This window comes from Drosophila persimilis, unplaced genomic scaffold, assembly GCF_003286085.1.
Source record: "Drosophila persimilis strain 14011-0111.01,24,50 unplaced genomic scaffold, DperRS2 tig00000732-arrow-arrow-pilon, whole genome shotgun sequence".
Taxonomy (NCBI): Eukaryota; Metazoa; Arthropoda; class Insecta; order Diptera; family Drosophilidae; genus Drosophila; species Drosophila persimilis.
The window spans coordinates 1,205,726-1,225,450 of record NW_020825345.1 but is presented as its reverse complement, the minus strand read 5'-3'; the positions used below and the strand labels follow the sequence as shown (position 1 = coordinate 1,225,450).

Below are 19,725 nucleotides of genomic sequence, written 5' to 3'. Positions count from 1 at the left end.
CCATCACCATCACAAGCTGAAGCTGAAGCTCAAGCTGAAGCTCAAGCTCTGGCAAGCACTAAAATATGTATATGTATCCATGAGATACATCGCGGATGAGGCCGAAGCTCATTGACCAAAATGTGGCATGGAGCCGCTCTGCTACGCTGCCACACTGCCATGCTGCCATGCTGCTGGCTTCTGTTACCGTTAAGCCAAGTCAAGCGCCCATTAACAGTTAAGACGTCGGGCCGCAGCAGTGGGGCCAATTACCCGAGAGCTCAGGGTAATTGACTCTGCCACAGAACTCTCTGGGTCGCAGATGGACAGAGGGGAACGCGAGATGCTGCAGGAAGATAGAAGCCAAGTAGAACCCAAGTGCCGCCAGAAATCGGCTAAAATCAGTTTACCCGGGTCTCTGACTTTGATGTCAGCTCTAATTCCCAATCCCCATTTCCATTACGATTCTGGCTCTGGTCTCTTCTCATCCCATCTACTCGTATTTGTTGCTATGCAATCCATTCCCTCAGATTTTGGTATGAAACTCCTACATTTACCACTTGCAGAATATTCTTTTTTATCGCCAAGATCATAAGCCTATATAATAAAGCAATAGTTACGGATGAATACCTTTGCTAGATTAGACTTTGTTTCTAAAAATTCCTCTGCCGTTTCGGGCTCCCTTATTATAGGATTCCTCCCATGGAAGCTTTGCGTTTCGCATGTGAGCATTCCCATTAGCCTTTCCCATTCCTGGACCCAGCAACAGTTCAAGTTCTTGTCGTTGTTGTTGTTGTGGTTGGTGTTGCTGTTTTTGTCTAGTTTATTACAAAATTGACCCACATATTTGCTTCGTATTTTGCGCCACGAATGAGTGGCCATTGTATGGCCACAGATACATTTGTATCTCACTCTACACATGAGTGTGTGTGTGTGTGTTTCTTGTTATTTATTCATTATTATTTTATTTTGTGTCGTTTCTCTTGGGTCTTTTTTGTGTGCGTGTGTGTGTGTGTGTGTGCTGTCATTAGCAAATAAGTTGGAGAGCTGATGGGCGGGGTCGCTATTGTCCGATGACATTAATGAACTTATATGGATGAACGATTCGGATTTGATGTGTCAACAATTTGGCAAATATCTTATATACACCACTTACGTACACACACACATGCACACCAACATAAATAGATGATCCCCAGAGAGTTTTAGGGTATTTCAGCTATGGAACCGAAGGCGAAACAGAATCGAGAATGGAGAACTTTCAAAACCATTTGTTGTACATACAAGCGGGGATTGTGTGTGTTTTGTTAGCCCTCATCGTAATTGACAGTTTTGTGCCAAGAATATACCGCAAACTGTTTTAGTTTTGATTTGGAATGGCAGCCGCCACAGAATGATACGCCTGGCTGCATTGGCAGGCCAAGATACGATACACAGATGCACAGATATAGATATACAAGTACTTGGACAGAAACTGATACACACTCGGAGATCCGAGTACAAAGTGGAAGTGCAGCACAGCACCAAAGAAGTGACCTCTAAATGGAGAGAACACCTAGTGCCAGGCCAGACATTGAGGGAACTTGCAACCTGGCCACGACACGCCACGCCACGCCACGCCACGCAATGCAACGCCGCGGTACACCACCCCATCACACACCACCCTCACCTCACAGTCGCAGCCACAAAGTGAGGGAAGGTGCAGGCGAGCAGAACCACCGCAGCATGGTGATGATGTTGATGATGATGAAGAAACCAGGCAGCACGCAAAATATCTGCTTAATAAGTGCACAAAATGTTGAATGACTGACGGCTGGATGTGGCCTGCCACAAATGGAGACGGCTCGGGCTCCGGCTCCGGCTCCGGCTCCGGCTCCGGCTGGGGCTTCGGGTCTTCCATTCAAAGCGCTAAACAGAACAGAACCAAACGCTGAATGGACAGGGGCGTCGACAGTAACTGTTTCGGTGGGAGTGGGTGTGGCAAGGTGTGCTGCGGGGTGCTGAGAGGTGGAGGAGCATGAGCCAGAGAAGCGTAGCGTATCTTGCCAGTTACTTGGGGAGTCGCCTCTTTAATGACGTCTGTTTTTATTACAAAATGTATTAAAATGTTGCACAGGTGGTTTCTGTTGGTGAGGCAGCGTGTGAGAGGCAGAGTGCGGATTCTCTCTGAGGTGGAGTTACCACGACGAGGCTCTGTGTGTTGATGAGCCTATTAAATGCTGTTGATGGCTTTCAGCTGAGACAGAGGCAGCGGCACAGATAGGGGCAGGGGCAGGGGCAGGGGCAGAGGTTGTGGCAGAAACAGAGGCTGGGGCTGGGGCAGAGGCTGAGACAGCAGTCCGTTGTGTCCGCTTCCACTGACTGCTGATGAGACATGCGATAGAGAAAGAGATGAAGATAGAGGTTTTTGTGGCCGTTGTCTGGCTAATGACTGACGCTCGACTGTCGACTGTCGACTGCCACTCGGCTGTGCCCCAAAAGCAGACAGACATGTTTAAAGTGGGTTAAAAGCGTTAAGCGCAGGCGGATCGGGGTCGCTGGGAAATGTCTTCTTCGTGCGGCAGTGTCCAAAAAGTTGTTGGTTGATTTTTTAGAAAAGATTTTGAATGGAAGCGGATGCAAATATGTATCTATTTGATGTATATGGACTTAAGTGGAAGAAGATTCAAACTTTGATTTAAATTTTCATGAAATTCCCCGAATGTATGGAACTAGAACAGCTTTATAATGCAAATCTCTTCTTTGTGGCACTCCTGTGACCATTTAAAGCACTCTGCAGCATGAGGCACAACCCACATAGCTGGCTCCTGCACGCGGAAACCTCTTGGTGGCAAAGGAGGTTCTAAGACAGACCCCACCCTGCACTTTAGCTAATGTGTGTGTGCACCATTTCATATTTATGCGTAACCTGGCTCTGTCTCTGTCTCATTAGCAGATGCCTCAAGTGGCTGGAGGGGCACCATCAGTAGGAGACACGGGACTGACTCCATCTTTAACAATTTTCACTTGCACTTCACTTCCCCCATCAGCTTCCACCCCTCCCCCCTTCTGGAGTTAATTTTATTTGCAAAATAAAGCGAAACAAACTTTAAATGGAGTCAAATGCCAATGCACACACATGGAAAGTACACACACACACACACACACAAAGAGAGACACACCAAGTGCTGGCCAGAGCCCCAGACGTCTGCCGAACAAAGATTGCACATACACACACCCATACATATACACACACAAAAGCAACAAAAAAGTTCAAACGCCAGACAAGGATGCACCAAAGTGCAAAGGCAGCAGCAGCCAGTCGTCGGGGAGTGGCAAAGGGGGAGCCGGAGAACGAACGGGCGAACGTCCAACGACCGAAGCATCGTCCAGAGGGCTGTGGGCTGTGGGGGGGGGGGGGGGGGGGGGAGACAGAGAGAGGGGCAGACTGGGAAGGCACTCGAGGCAGGCGACGTACAGTGGGGATTTTTGGGGAAAAGTTATAACATCGATAGATATTGAACTACCCGGCTGTTCTATGATAACTTTTCGCAGATAAACATCGAAGTTCATTAAGACCTTTATAGATCAGCTTCAGAAGATCTAAAATTGTATCCATCATAAGCATTTGGTAGCACTTTTCTGATTTATTGACTGTTTTTCGGGTAGAGGACCCACTGTGCGACGACGGGGCGACGCATCAGCGAGGGAACAGTGCTTGAAAAACGGAAAGCAAAAAGGATTGAACAACCTGGGTGCTATGGCAGGAAAAGAAGAGGTAGAGGAGAAGGAGAGTAGAGAGTGGAGCAGAGCCAAGCATAAGGGAGCAGAGGGAGAGAGGAGATGCAGAGGGAGCCCAGTGGAGAAAGGGAAAACATAGAGGAGCAGAGAGGAACAGTGCGGTGGGAGGCAATGCCCAAACAGCAGGAGGCGACGCACGTAAAGACGACGGCGACGCAGTCAAGCACACACGCACTACGCCAGCAACACACAATCGCACACACATTCGCTGCTGCTGCTGCTGCTGCTGCTGCCGCTGCTGCTGCTGGCGGTGGTGGAAACAAGAACAAGTGCATTGACACTTTACGGACGGCCAGAGAGCACTGGGTAGAGGGAGGAGAGGCAGACAGACAGAAAGAACAGGGCAAAGGGAGATGGACTGACGTAAAGCAGAGGGGAAAACGGACAGAGCAGAGACGGACAGACAGACATACGGACGGACGGCAAGGCGACTGCAAAGGGTGAAGCACCGCCAGCGGTGCATTTTGTTAGCAGTCCGCAAGCAGAGAGCCCATAAAGGGATCGACCTCCAGAGCTCCACACAGCTGATCCACAAAGAAGATCGTGCAGGGGAAGGAGCGGCGGACAGAAGAGAGGGCAGAAGCCCAAAAACAGAGTCAGAAAACACACAAACGAACAAAAAATAAAAAAATTTTATAAGAAAGAAAGAGAAACAGCAACAAAATTCGCGTTCGTTGCACCGAATCCAAAATTCGAATTGCTAAATGAGCGCTGGGAGAGGCAAAAAGCGAGAGGATGATAAGGAGTGGGAGGGAGGGATCAGAAGAGCGGGGGGTAGCTGATTATGATATTGCAAAATGAGAACAAAAAAACTCACAACTTCAACCCCAGACTCTCGCATAATGATGACGCTGGGAATCATCGTAATGATGTTTGTTGTTGCTGCTGCTGCTGCTGCTGCCGTTGCGATGTTGATGATAATGACGATGACGTTGCCAAACAACGCGCCACAAAAGCAAAATCAAGAATGAAATGCCACAAAAACAGCAACAGCAGCAACAACAACAGCCACATAAGAGATCTTTAAAGACAACAAGAAGGGAGGGAAATTCTTGACAGTCCGAAGCCTTGATACCCTTTAAGATCAATTGTTCTATGGAAGCCACACATAATAATTCATTCGATATGTTCCGATCTGTACTTGAAACGTAGTTACACCAAAATACCTTTACGACTAAGAGTCTGCTTGGCATATAAGAAGCTTGTCATGGCTAGAGAAATTAACTTTGAGCAAGGATATGTGTATGTAGTGACGCCACAAACCTATGTTAACAATCGTACTACTCACTTTAAGAGTACAAAAACGAAGAACGAGCATCCTCCTCAACGACAACGACAACGACAACGACGTTTATAGTTCAACGCACTGTCATGTCAGGGCAGGGTGCTGCTGATGCTGCTGCTGGCTCCAATGCTCTTCTGCTGCTGTTGCGATCAGTAGCGTAGCCATTGGCCAGTGCCCTGGGGTCTGGTGTCTGAAAACTCCTGCAACAGCAGAAGCAGCAGCACCAAGAGAGGAAGAGGAGCAAAGAAATCACTCACGCGCTTGCAACTCTCTGTCCCTCCCGGTCAATGATCGTGCGAATGTGTGGTGTCTGTGTGTGTGTGTGAGAGAGAGACCTCCTCATAATGAAGACAACGACTCTTGTTGACTTTCATTGACAATATGGTGACGGATCTGATGTTGATCTTATTATGCTGAGCCAGAGAGCAGAGCAGGGCAAAGCAGACAGGAAACGGTCGCTATCGATGGTCCACTAAGTGATCTGATTATGTTGAGATTCGATGGGGGGGAATGTGAATACTGGTATGAGGATAACAAGGGATGATCAAATTGACCGTGCTGATGACTTGCCATCATCTGTGGGGATTTATATGTACATATTTCTCGAACGCGTATCAGTGACGCAAAGCTGTATCATCATCAAAAACCACTGATCAGTGATCAATTCTATTTATGATCACAAGAAACCAAACATTCTTTCAACTCAATTACAGTAGATCCTCCCCCACTACTATTGTGATCCGTATCGCTGGTGTTGTGACCGCTGCACACAGTCGGACAGCTTCTGCTGCTCAAAGAGTAGCACCCACTGCATGCCGTGCCACTTGGCTCTGGTCGATCATTGATCTTACCTACTTGGCGCTGTTAATTTGTATTATTAATTCAATCAATCACAGGCCCTGCCTGCCCTAACGATCGATCACCCATCCCCATGCCGTCCAACGATCCAATGATCCAACGATCGATTGGACGACTGCCTGCGAGCATTGATCTCATCTCCCGCTTGTATCTGTATCTTGTCTCTGTCATGCCACCGTCGTCTTGTCTCTGCCCCTTCGACAGACTACTGTATCTACGGGCACTGTACTGTGGTTTGGCATCCCACAAATGTGGCGGCGTTCTAGTTTTCCTCTGTCTATTCGCATTTTTGTCTTCGCCTTCGTCTTCGGCCTGCCCTGCCTGACGTTTGCCTCTTGGCTAATTTAATTGTTTGTTTTTTATTAAGGCTCCTACAGCCAGATAGATAGATGGATAGATAGATGGGCGTATGGAGAGCGAGAGACTGGGATAGTGGGATGGTGGGATGAGGGGTATTTCTGAAGGCTTTTTTAGTTCATTGAAACATTTATAGCACAAACGCGCGCTCGCCGCTGGGCTGGCATTTAATTCGCTAATTGCTAATGCGCTCGCTCGCCGCTTATCAAATTGGAGCATCGAAAACCTATTTTGCTTCTTTTATTTCGTTAGTTTTTTTCGTATTTTTTTTGTTTTGGGCGTCTGCCTTTTTTGTTGCTTCTGCTGCGGCTGTGACTGCCGTTGTTTTGCTGTTTAATTTAGCCGCACATTTTAGTACAAATATTTGATAAGATCCCGAACTCGAGTGGCTTGGTTCGGCATTACTCATACGCACTGCTGGCCCGGGACCCGTTTTCGCTTCCGGCTGTTGAACGGTTTTCATGCTCGTATTCTGAGCTTTTGGCAGCTTTTCATATTTAATTATCGTTTTTATCTTTTTCCTCTTTTTTGCTTCTGTTGTTGGTGGTAAACTTGCATGCTCAATTCGCATTTCAATTTCGATTTTGATTCAGAAATACTAAATAAGTAAATGCGGTTTTTGGAACAGGTTCAAGATACGTTTAATGATCTGGTAATTTCGCTGAAATCCATATAAATACTGATGTTTCTCAGTGGATTGCTGATGACGATAATCTGCGTTAATTTGCAGCTTAATTGAAACGTTTATTGCCTGTTTTCTACAGATGTCTGATGAATCTCCCTGCCTTGTCGCTGGCAATTTATCTAAATTTCTATCCATTAAGCGGGCTTTGCTTTTGACCTGAAACCTCAAGCTGTCTTTGATCTAACCACTCAATCAGTAAAGCCACCCACTGTCTGTGACTTGCCCCACAAAATTCTGCAAATTTCCACACCACGCTCACCATAGCGCCAGAAGGCAACTGGATTTTCCGTTTTTCCGTTTTTCGTTTCTATCTAATTAGGTAGTCAAAATACAAGGGGAGAACGCTTCTCGACTCCCTGTAATATAAACTGTGTCACTAAACAGAAATCTCTGACAGAACAGAGCCAGAGTCGTGGAGGCAGGAGGCAGGAGGCAGTAACGGAGGCAACAGCAAACTCAACTTTGCCCAGAGAATTGTGTCAAATAGATAAAAAAGAAAAACGATGCCAGCAGCAACAACAACGACAGCGACAGCGACTGCGACTGCGACGACAACGATGATGGTGATGGTGATGGTGATGATGATGATGATGATGATGGTGATGATGATCATGATGATGGTTATGGGGCAGACAGCCACTCCTTTCAGCAGTTGAGGCAGCAGCAGAGGCAGTTATAATTATAACCTCAATTCCCGCTTTGCTTTTGGAACTGTGCTGCTGCTGCGTGTTTAATAAGAGAAAACTGGCCCCGAAAATTGTAGAGCATTTGAATAATTTTACAAGAATGCAATCAAAAATAAAAATAAAAAAAAAAATCAAGAAGAAAAGAGGCCTTCAAAGAAGTGAAAGACTACGAAAGAGATTGTCCAAAAAAAGTAGGCGGTGGCTTTTGTTGATTTAAATGGCACCCAAAAAGTCAGTCATGGAAGAAAACAGATAGGCAGGCGGAGAGACGGACAGACAGACAGACAGATAGACAGACAGACAAACAGACAGACGAGCGGACACATAAGCGGAAAGATAGACAGCTGGACAGCTGGGCAGCGGGACAGATGAACAGATGAACAGAGAGACAGCCGGACAGAGAGAGACAACTATTCAAATTGAGGTCATTCATCTCGCTTCGTTGAGCCCGCTTAAGTGAATTATGTATACGTAGATACATTTGAGTCTGGGAGAAGGGGGAAGACTCCACATAGGAGGGGGGAGCACTGAGTAGTGACGGGGAGGGGCAAGCGTAGAGCAGTGGGCAGAAGGTGGGACAGAAGCTTAGATGAGCATGTGAATGGATGGGAGGCAATGTACTCAGAAAATAGAGAGAAAATAAAACTATTTTCTATTTCTAGCGCTTTTTACCCCTCTTAACACTCCAGCAATGGAGTGGGGTGGGGTGGCGTGCGGTTGGGTCGCTACCCATTTACACTTCGGGCTTTGGGCTACGGGCTTTGGGATTTGGGCTTTTGGGGAAAGCCTTTCTCCCAGCCGCACAGAGAACATGCTAATTGCTCGCAATTAGCCATAGAATAGAACTTCCATCTATCCATCTATCCATCTACCTCCATCGATCCCCCTCCAGCAAAGCAAAGCATAGCAAAATTCTGATTGATTGACTCGAGATCGACGCCCTCTTCTTGAGATTTGCATAAATATTTGTGCTTATCTCTATATCTCTCACAATTCTCTGCACAATTTGAATTGGGAATTTGGATATTAATGCCTTCTTCTCTTCTCCTCTTTTGGTTTGCTTTGCGTTGCTTTGCTTTTGGTTCGTTTTGGATCCATTTGATTTTCTTATGGGAGTAGGTCAGTACGAAATTTGCATACTATGCGACGAGTGTTTGCCTTTGATTTCTCACCCGATTTTTTATTCATATTCTGATTCTGATTCTGATTCTGACTGTTTGCCCTGCCCCAAATATGTACGCGAACACGTGCTCCGCTTGCCTCTTTGGTCCGGACTGTGGGTCATTTGTTGGGGGATTTCTTTGGACTGCGCTTGGAATGCTGGTATGCGGGTATGCGGCCCCCCTTATGGTGTTTATTTTATGAACTCGGTTTTCTCTCTCTCTCTCTCTCTCTTTATATTGTCGTATATCTATCGCTGCAGAATATTATAAAACAAACGTAAGCTGAAGTCGAAAGATTAGGGACAAGGGAATGTCCGATACGAGTATGGCTAGGACCATTAGAATTGGGGTCAATTGCAGTGTCCACAAGTGGCAACAAAGAGGCAGTTACATAACACCTTAACATATAAAATGTCCTAAGTTCTCCACACATCCAATCAGTGCGGATCCATCCGCATTAAAGACAGCATGAAGTCGGGTAAGCATCGATAGGATGGGCATCAGTCGAATTCTTTACGAGGAATATCCTTTGCAGTTCGAGTAAACTTGGGACTCGTGCTCCTGTTCATTTGCACGGTACAGAGCCAGGCCCAAAAACAGGACTATCCTCCTTGCGATTCGGATTCTTTTTGCATTTGCAGGGACCATCAGGTGGGCGATCTGCTGCCCGACTGCGATGACTGTTCAGGGTACATCTACTGCGGCCTGGACGTCATACAGAAGTTGAAATGCAGCCAGGGGGAGATCTTCGACAGCAGGCTCAGTGCCTGTGTGCCTGGAACGTGTCCTCGCAGAGATTGTACAAATAGCGTTCTATTTCCAATGCACCCAGCAAAGCCCCCTAAATGCTCCAACAAGGATGGGGTCAATTTGGATATATTTTGCATTTGCAAGGACCATCAGGTGGGCGATCTGCTGCCCGACTGCGATGACTGTTCAGGGTACATCTACTGCGGACTGGACGTCGTACAGAAGATGAATTGCAGCAAGGGGGAGATCTTCGACAGCAGTCTCAGTGCCTGTGTGCCTGGAACGTGTCCTCGCAGAGATTGTACAAATACAGGAAATCCAGGAGACCCAGTTACACCAGCTGGCTGCACCAATAAGGAGGTGAACTGCAGCTTCCATGGCCAGATCCTGCCCCATGGCCAGCACTGCCGCTTATTCTGGACCTGCGTGGAGGACTGCCCCATGCTGGGTTTCTGCGAGCTGGGGATGTGGTTCGACCGGGAAAAATTCGTGTGTGATTACCCATATAATGTCAGGAACTGTCCGATCAATCAGGATTAGCTTGATCCACTGTAAATCCCATTTACAATCCAATCTAATCCAGTCAAATTCAATAAATATGTGTCACGGCAAATCGAGGCTGAACAATTCTCATTTCAACGGTCATTAGACTGCAATTGTCCTAATGCACTGGCAACATTCAACAGCCAACAAGCAGCCGCAGCAAACAGCATTGCGATAATTTACGCAAATTGCATGACACAATTTTGTTGGTTGTTAGTTTTAGTTTTAGTTGTTGCTGGTTTTCGCCCCTAGCGGGTGGGCGGTGGCTGCGTGTGACTTGTTGTTGCTGCCGCTGCCGCTGCCGCCGGCATAAAGCAACAAATTTAGCACGCAACTAACAATTTTAGCTGTTCCAGATACTCCGACTCACACACATACACACACACACACACACAGGCACACCCAGGTGCATATGGAACACAAAAAAACAAACAAAAGAAGCGGCTAGAGCTATTTAGTCTGCGACACAACGAAACCCCAATACACTTTTTGATTTGAACTAATTGAAATTCCGGGAAATATCTCTAAAAATGTAGACTTCAAATACAACGAGGATCCCCCCTGTTAAAAGAACTTTCGTTAAACTTTATCGGGAATATATATGCATGAGGAGAAACACCATTGGAGATTTAAAACATTTTAAGAGCTGCTGATCAGATAAAATGGTATTTCCCTCATATTCTGTCTTTTATTAGGGTATCCACGAAAGACTCCTCAACTCTGTAATTCTTTTCCTTGTTTTTTGTATTCGTCGAACGGCGAGCGGCAAACAAACAACAAACTTTCACCCGGCAGTAAGCCGCAGCATTTTGGACAATTTCGTAACTGGGTAAACACACACATACTCTCCAGCTCTCACAGACACACACTCACACTGATACTCCCATGCAGTCATGCAAATGTAGAGTGCATAAAGTGCAGGCAGCGACGACAGGTGAACGAACGACCTCAAACGAGGTCAGGCAGCAGCAACAGCAGAAGCGGCAACAGCAGAGGCACGGGGTCGGGGACAGGGCAGGGCAGGGCCATTCATGCGCACGCTAAAGCCCAAAAAAATATCAACTATACATTATATGTATATCCATCCACATAATCGTACATATGGATGTATGTATGTATGTGTTGCTGGAGCGCTCCGCCAGTTGGCCCTCTCTTCGCATGCTAATGGCCGCTGCTCCAGTCCGAGGGAGAGACGGTGGTTGGGGGTGGAGGGGTAGGAAAAGTAAGCTAAATGCGGGCAACATTTGGCCACTTTACGGCTGCTGCTGCTGCTGCTGATGGTGCTGCCACAGATTTTGGTGACCCAAATCCTTTTCCCCCTGGCCAGAAGTGGGAGCTTGGCTTGGCTTGAACCGCACTTGTATGCGGATGCCCTGGCTATGGTTCTGGCTATGGCCTAAACGAGTTTGCTCCCCCCCTACTCCCATCTTTCTCTCTTTCTTGGCCCACTCTTGGCCCTCTTCCGCCTCTGCTCCGCTCCCCGCCACTCTGCTCGTCATTTGGCTGCACTAAATCACTTAAGATGCTTTTAGCTGGCAGCAGCAACAGCAGCAGCAGCGATGGGAAAAAGTTTCAGCTTAGGCCAGCAATGCTCCACTTATTTATGTTGGCTCCCCTGAATGGGCCTGGTCCGGACATGGAACGTGTGTAATGGATGATGTTGACCTGAACCAAAGTGCCATCGTGCCATCGTGCCATCGAGCCAAGGCGTGCGATGGGTGTGCTGTGTGAGACTCTGTGGGTGGTGACAGGTGACAGGCGAATGTGGAGATGATACTGCTGGCCAGGCTCCACAAAGATTGAATAAGTAATGATGGGGGATTATGGGTGGAAAAAGAGTAATGTGGGTTAATTCTCTTATAGCGAAGAGGCTCCATCAGATATGTACTCCCAGTCCACTCGCACTCGTACGCTCAATGACAGATACTTCTCCATTATGGATTCACACTCATCCATCGATCCATTGAGCTGCTCTGCTCTGCTCCACTTCTCCCCAACTCAAACCGCTGCTCAAGCTCGCACTTTTCGAGGGCAGACTCCAGAGATTCGCCTTTGAAATCTGCAAAATCAATGGACACAAGTATGTACGAGTGTGGTGCGATGGGCAATGAGCCGCTAATTGAAAGCACCTCAAAAGAAACAGAGCAAGAACGCCGAGTGCCCGCCACAAGCAATTAGCGTTGACTGCGATTTGAAGGTGGCATCCACGTCTGCCCCATAATGCAAATCCAATGCTGGACAGCCACCACCCCACAGCCACTACTGGGAGTGGTGTGTGTTTGTGCCATAGTTATATTATGCCATAATTAATTTACGAGCTGTGACAATTAACGCCAACGAAACGCCAAGTCTTTATGGCTTTTGTGGTGTGTGGGTGGGCGTTGAGAGGCGTGACTCTCGGGCCAATGAGAACTCCAAAGTGTAACTGTGACAAGGTTGGTGCGTGGTCAGGGGAAAACTCTGGCCCAGAAATACAGCAACCGTCCGCTAACGACCTCTGATCCTTCATTCTTGTGGGGAAATATGTGGGTCAGTGTGCTGTTGGCCAGTATCGGCTAATGGCCATCTTTCACTTTGCATGATGCTGTGGCCAGTGCTTTGCGTGATCAAGACTTTTCCGGCATCGGCCACGGCCACGCTGCGTATGCGCAATGCATGCGAAGTTTCTTTCACTTTAGCTGCTTTATTTTACGATATTATTTGTCTTGAATGCTGACGCATAGTGGCCACACCACACCACTGTAGAGCAGGGCAGGGACAGCGGAGGGGCTGGGGCAGGCTTTCGTCATTTGGAAACCATCGCCACGGACGCCGCCGGCTACCGAACGGACCACAATAACAAGACAAAGCTGAAGAAATACACACAGAAATACACATATAAGGCGAAAAAAAGAAGCAGCAACAGCAGCAGCAACAACAAAATCACTTGCCTCCGTTTTCATATTGAGCACAGTGGGTCAATGTCCCACTGATAAAGTGAGCGTGGTGCCCGTGTCCGCCGACCAGCCACAGCCACAGCCACAGACAGTAACAGCCGCAGCCGCAGCGCCAGCGCCAGCTGAAAGCCAGCAACTGGAGCAGCTGCGTCTGCTTTTGCCCGTTGTCTGTCTGTGTGTCTGTCTGACTGTCAGACTGTCTGCCAGCCAAATGCGATTTTAATTAATAAAACATGCTCAGACGCGAGTATTTGGTTGCACAAAGGAAATTTCATGTTGTGCAATTTACGAAAAGAAAATTCAAATGGCCAAAAAACCTCAGGCTAATGAACATCACTTCAAAATGCGAAATACATATATTGAAATTGAAATATTTTCCCCCGACAGACGGCTGCTTGCCTTTCCATTTCAACAAGTTGTAGGACACCGAAATTTTCTAGTTGATAGCATAGCAATGTTGGCAATTTGCTACAAAGCCAAAGCCAAAGATACATATGTATCTACCGGTGTGTGACGCATTTATAAGATTTATGCGTGTGCCAGTTCTCTTTTCCATTGCTGGGGATTTGAATAAATACTATACCTATGTATATATAAATCTGTATGGGATGCCAGAAGTGCTATCATGTTAATATTAATTGACTATTTTGTAGAGAAAACTATATATTTAAATGGGAAATAGTTTTGTGACTAATCTGCAGAAAAAAACAAACCGAACTAAAAGTAATCGTATTCATGCTCTATCTAGAAGAAAAAACACACTTTTAAACGTTATATTAATACATTTTCTAGAAGATTAGGTATTTCTTAAAAGAGTTGTAATTTCACTGCATTGTTTTTAAGACGATTCTAAAAAGATTAACACTTTAAATGCCTATCCCTATTGGAGGTCAGGCATGCCCCCAACTCGGGTATCTACATTATTTATACATGTATTCTACATGAATCATACATGATTTCTACACGTATTCTCGTACGAAGTTCAAAAATGTTGCATAGTTTCGGGCTGTTTCGGGAAAATATACTTTACCACTATACCACTACCTTTCTCTTACAGCTGTACGTTATGGTCGCGTTCCCAAGCGATCCCGTGAGTTGAACGGAGCAGGGTCCACTGCAGGAGGATCTGGAGCCACTTCCACATCTGGATGCCCTTTGTTGGCCGGTGCGCCGCTAAATGTGGATGATTCCACGGTGAACAATTTGCATACAAATCAACTGCAGCCACAGCAACAGCAACAACAACAACAGCAACAGCAACAAATATTACAGCAGCAGCCGCCGCACGTGAACAGCGTCCGTGTGAAGACACCGAGTACACCACAAACGCCACAAATGTGTTCGATTGCCTCCTCGCCATCGGAGCTGGGCGGTTGCAATAGTGCCACCAACAACAATAACAACAACAACGGCAGCAATGCCAGCGGGGGTAGCGGCGTGGGCGTGGGCGTTGTAGTTGTCGGCGGACACCAGCAAATGGGCGTGGGTGCCCATACCGATGTCGGTGGCCATCAGGTGACCATGTGCCACGACGGCATGGCCGGCACGGCCAACGAGCTGACAGTCTACGATGTGATCGTTTGCGTCTCGCAGGCGCATCGCCTCAACTGCTCCTACACGGAGGAGCTGACGCGGGAACTGATGCGACGTCCAGTGACGGTGCCACAGAATGGCGTAAGTACTGAAGCCCTCTCTTGTCAGCCTTGGCCACCTCCTAATGTATTCTCCCCTTCTTCTTTGTAGATTGCCACCACAGTAGCGGAGAGCCTGGAGTTTCAGAAGATCTGGCTCTGGCAGCAATTCTCGGCCAGGGTGACGCCTGGCGTCCAGCGGATTGTGGAGTTTGCGAAACGCGTACCTGGCTTCTGTGATTTCACGCAAGATGACCAGCTGATCCTGATCAAACTGGGCTTCTTCGAGGTGTGGCTCACCCATGTGGCGCGTCTCATCAACGACACGACTCTGACGCTGGACGATGGCGCCTATCTGACACGCCAGCAGCTGGAGATACTCTATGATGTAAGGAAATCCCCCTGACCACCCATGCATTGCGTATCTCTAATGTTGCCACTTCTTTCAGACCGACTTTGTCAATGCCTTGCTGAACTTTGCCAATACGCTGAATGCCTACGGGCTGAGCGACACCGAGATCGGCCTATTTTCGGCCATGGTGCTGCTGGCCTCGGACCGGACCGGACTCAGTGAGCCAAAGGTGATTGGACGGGCTCGGGAGCTAGTGGCCGAGGCGCTACGGGTTCAGATCCTGCGCTCCCGGGCCGGATCCCCGCAGGCGCTACAGCTGATGCCCGCGCTGGAGGCTAAGATCCCCGAACTGCGCTCGCTGGGGGCCAAGCACTTCTCCCATCTAGACTGGCTACGGATGAACTGGACCAAGCTGCGACTGCCGCCGCTCTTCGCGGAGATCTTCGATATACCCAAGGCCGACGACGAGCTGTAGGGGGGACACACAGAAGGAAGATTCCCGAGGCGCCCAGGGCCGTGCAAAGCAACCGCAACAAATATTCTACAACTTGTAGGCTTAAGAACTTAGCGTTAACAGAGAAGAGACGATGCGAAGAGGTAGTGGAGACAGCAGCATCCAAGATTAACTGGAATTACGAGTAGTTACCTAAGCTTAAAGGCATATTAGCAATGTTAAAGGCGTTCGCAGCGATTGAGACGATCGAAGATGGACTAGAACTCCCCGCTGAACATATCCATGCGCAAACATAAATTATTTATTTCATTGTTAAACCATCATCAAGCTCCACTCTGAACATCACATCATCCAATTCCCATCCTGTCCTGTCCCATCCGGCGGCACCCTCCTCGAGCAATCCCAGACCCCGCTCTAAGCACTGACTGGAGGATCCAACAATAACCATTGGCCAGCTAACCCAAGGCATCTATCTATACAGAACTCGACTGAAGAGCGAGCGTTAAAGTTCGATAAAAAGTTTTTTTTTAATAATCTTAAATTACTATTAATCGGATACGTTATCGGATATGATATACCATATACGTATGTATATGTACACCTAGAGATACGGACTTAGAATAGTCTGAAAGCATAAAGACCCATTTTTTTTTTTTTTTGCTTGAATAAGTTGAGGATTGAATCGATATAATATACGAGTACATATATAACTTGATATCGCAATCTGATAAACCAATGCCTATGATGACCGATGCGTTTATTGTATCTGCGTGTAAATAAATCTAAATTAACTTCTAACATTAACTTGCTGCGACTTGATTATTATTTATCCCCCAAAATGGCCCCAATCAGTTGCTCGATGATCTCTCCAGACGCAATCTCGGATAGATCGTCTACGGCAACAGCCTCCATTGAAAGTGTTCAGTTATTCACTTAAGATCAAAACTTTTCACATGCCTACGATTAAGATCTTTCGGTTAGAGAACCAATAGTTTAAGTGCTTTAAGGCTTCGTTTGTATAACTTGGAACAATCAAATTGTTTGATCAATTTTTGAATAGATTGGTGCTAAATTTGTGTGTTACGTTTACATTGAAATCAAATAAAAAAAAAGAACAGACAGAAATGAAACAGAACAAAACAAAACTAAACTAAACTAAACTAAATATATACATACCTACATAAAATCTATCCATATATCAAATATATGTCTGTAAAAATCAAAAAATCAAAAATGGATCCTTCTCTAAAGCTCTGCATTGATTGTTGAATTTATATAGAACAATATAGAATTTTGTACATTTTATTAGTGTGACAAAAGAAAATATTGAATGTAGAGGAAGCTACGATCCAGAGCGATCGTTCGGGCCCTCGACTGGGCGTAGCTACCATTTTATGCTCCATGTGTACCTTTCGCTTATTGAATTAGAGTATCGAAAATCAATATACTATATATACGTACATACATACATATATATAGACTATGACTTGCAATATCTTAGAAGAAACACACACCACTTAATATGCTAGCACAGATTTTATTAAGTCTCCTCCCGCTTCGACAATATTCGACCCCATGACCTTAGTTATGATTTCAAAGCAAACCCAAGTCCAACCTAACAAATCTCTGTGTTAATTTTGTAAACCAGTGCGCATAATGGAACTTTGTGAATGTAGCATTAACAACAACAGAACAACAAGAACAGATTTTTAAATTACCTAATTAACTTATACATACATAAAATACATATATGATATACATATACACATACGAGTATATATATTATAATAAATATATAGATACAATTTTTTACCTACTGTAGCTTTGATTACATTTTTCAATGATGTGTCAAATTTTAAATGGTATTAACGATAGTCCATAATACTCGAACTCTCTACAACTACAGCGCATAAATAAAGAAAGAAAAATTGATCAAATTTGAAAATTGACAAAGAACAAACGCCGACATCCTACGAACGACCGAAAGCTCTCGCTCATCGCTCCACTCGAAATCAAATACAGTGCAAAAAAAAACGAAATATGCCAGATATACATATTTATGTATACGTATGAATACTGAAAATATATCAATATCCAAAAAAAAAGCATTGCTTAGGAATACACACCCATAAATGAGTCGGAAACCATTCAACCACGCTATGCCCTGTATCCCAGAGAACACTTAAATTTACATGAGAGCCTATTACAATTTTGGTCTGGAGTACAGGGTATGAGCTCCATAAAGATATGAGGCAAGCTCGCTTTACTAACATACTAAGAAATAGGAAAAAACAAAAACAATATTCATAACACTAAGCCGCAAACAAATTACAGCAACAAATAAGCAAAAGACGATAAGAACACTGCAAAAACTAATCTGAATGAAAAACATACGCAGATTGTAATAAAATTACAGAAAAACAAACAAACAAGCAAACGTCTTTGAATAAATCGATAGACATCTGTAGAATAGTACACTCACCATTCAGAACAGACGACACGATACGATGTATGTATGTTGATAATATAGATTACTCTATACATGAGTTTTATTTGGAATTTTTCATGAGTAAACAATTTCGCATTATAGTTTTAGGTACACGGTCGGTATAATTCAAATGCATATTAGTTAGTACGGAATGGATTTACCATTTACAAGTAGATTGGCTAGTCGTCACGAGGCTGGGGATGGAACTGAGTGAGCACCTTTGAGATATCCTGGGCCAGCTTGGGCGAGGCGGCGGCCAGAACACGACGTGACATAATGTCAAACTCTCCGCCAGCGGGATCAATAACAACGCCGCCCGCCTCGCGCACTATCAAGTCGCCGGCACACACATCCCAGGCATGGATGCCAAACTCGTAATTGGCATCTGCGGCGCCCAGAGCCACCATGCACATGTTCAGGGCAGCAGAGCCCAGGACGCGCAAACTATTCGAGAGAAAATTTAACGAAAAGCCAAAGTATGACGTTCTATGAGAACTTACCCGTGCACTTGCTTGGCCATCTTGGCGAAATTCTCGTTAACCACCTCCATTTTGGCCTCGTCGCGAGTGGTTCCGAACTCACTGGTAACCAGAGCCTTGCCCAGCTCCTGCTGGCCACTCACATGGATCCGACGTCCGTTGTAGAAGGCGCCATGACCACGACGGGCTGTGAAGAGCTGCTCCAGTATGGGATTGTACACCATGCCGATCTCCGTTACCTTGTTAACCTTCAGACCGACCGAGATGCATGAATGGGGAAAAGCATGAACAAAATTCATGGTACCATCCACAGGATCAATGATCCAGGTGGGCGCATCGGTAAGCTTGTTAACACCGGCTCCAGTGCTGCTCTCCTCCTCGCCAATAAACCTGCAAAAGAGTCAACATTACCATATCGTTTTCCTGCTCCTTCCTGCTTGCGTGTACTTGTGGTCGGGAAAGTGCCGACGAACGACATCCATTAGGAGCTTCTCCACATCCTTGTCCGTCTGGGTGACCAAGTCAATATCTCCACTCTTGCACACAAACTCTTGACGCGTCTCATTGTTGCGGGCAATCAACTGCAAGGGAAAATTCCATCGCAGGAAAGTTTCAAGTGTTATTTCCACCACTTACGCGTCCAGCCTCTGTCACGACGTTGCTAATGACTTCGAAGCACTTCTCCAAGTCCACGTTATCGCCCATTGTGTGGTGTTTCGCCGCGTTCGCGTTGTAGAAACAGAATGGAGCTGTTTTCGGCGTTATAATTCGTTTTAATTTAATTAAGAACATGCGATCAGCTGAGTGGACTTAGCGATAAAATATACCGTCCGACTCTCAGAAATATACCAAAATATACCGTCTCATTCAAGTTCTATATTCCTCGATTTTTATATTCCGTCGAACATTATTAGCTAGATAGAACATTTAGCCCTGCTCACATAATTTTTTTCGATTAATGAATCAATTTTCTACTTGGCCACTTTGTTTTGAATACTTGACTTGTTTTCTTGCTACGGCGATTGCTGTTCCTCAATATAGCGTCGTATGATGACAAAACCGAACTTAGCTCACTTAAGCCCCCTCTTTTTAAATAGTTCAACTACTTCGGATAAATACTTCAGATATAACATTAAGCCATGCCCACATAGTTTTTTACGATTGATAAATCATTTTTCTATTTAACTGGCTTATTCTTAATACTTGCTATTATTGGATTTTGCGTCAAAAAGGTTATAGCGAAATAGGTAAAAAAAAGGTTTTAGCGAAAATGGGCAAACAAAACAAACGAAGGATAGT

The 19,725-nt window shown here is 45.8% G+C and overlaps 2 protein-coding genes across 4 annotated transcripts in view; one reads left to right on the top strand and one right to left on the bottom strand.

The window, feature by feature from the left end:
* The window catches only part of LOC6601166 (ecdysone-induced protein 78C), a 31,880-nt gene extending 15,675 nt beyond the window's left edge, over positions 1-16,205 (top strand). For all 3 annotated transcript variants that reach the window (XM_026992377.1, XM_026992375.1, XM_026992376.1), the window contains 3 exons: positions 14,080-14,696; positions 14,766-15,041; positions 15,103-16,205. In XM_026992377.1, the coding sequence (XP_026848178.1) occupies positions 14,080-14,696; positions 14,766-15,041; positions 15,103-15,480 (1,271 nt within the window). In that variant the 3' untranslated portion in view covers positions 15,481-16,205. The remainder of the gene's footprint in view (positions 1-14,079; positions 14,697-14,765; positions 15,042-15,102) is intronic.
* Positions 16,206-17,969: 1,764 nt separating this feature from the next.
* On the bottom strand, positions 17,970-19,173 carry LOC6601169 (inositol monophosphatase 1). The gene is made up of 4 exons (XM_002026232.2): positions 19,063-19,173; positions 18,874-19,007; positions 18,448-18,816; positions 17,970-18,391 (listed from the first exon to the last, which is right to left on the bottom strand). Exons 1-4 carry the CDS (start codon positions 19,129-19,131, stop codon positions 18,127-18,129), a joined length of 837 nt encoding a protein of 278 aa, XP_002026268.2. The 5' UTR covers positions 19,132-19,173; the 3' UTR covers positions 17,970-18,126.
* Between the last annotated feature and the right edge of the window lie 552 nt (positions 19,174-19,725).

What these genes read in the sequence shown, in the direction of transcription:
- LOC6601169 (XM_002026232.2), bottom strand. Translation starts at nt 19,131, where the DNA reads ATGGGCGATAACGTGGACTTGGAGAAGTGCTTCGAAGTCATTAGCAAC. An exon ending in CGGCACTTTCCCGACCACAA is followed by an intron (nt 18,817 to 18,873) that starts GTACACGCAAGC and finishes ACTCTTTTGCAG; the next exon opens with GTTTATTGGCGAGGAGGAGA. An exon ending in ATGGCCAAGCAAGTGCACGG is followed by an intron (nt 18,392 to 18,447) that starts GTAAGTTCTCAT and finishes TCTCTCGAATAG; the next exon opens with TTTGCGCGTCCTGGGCTCTG.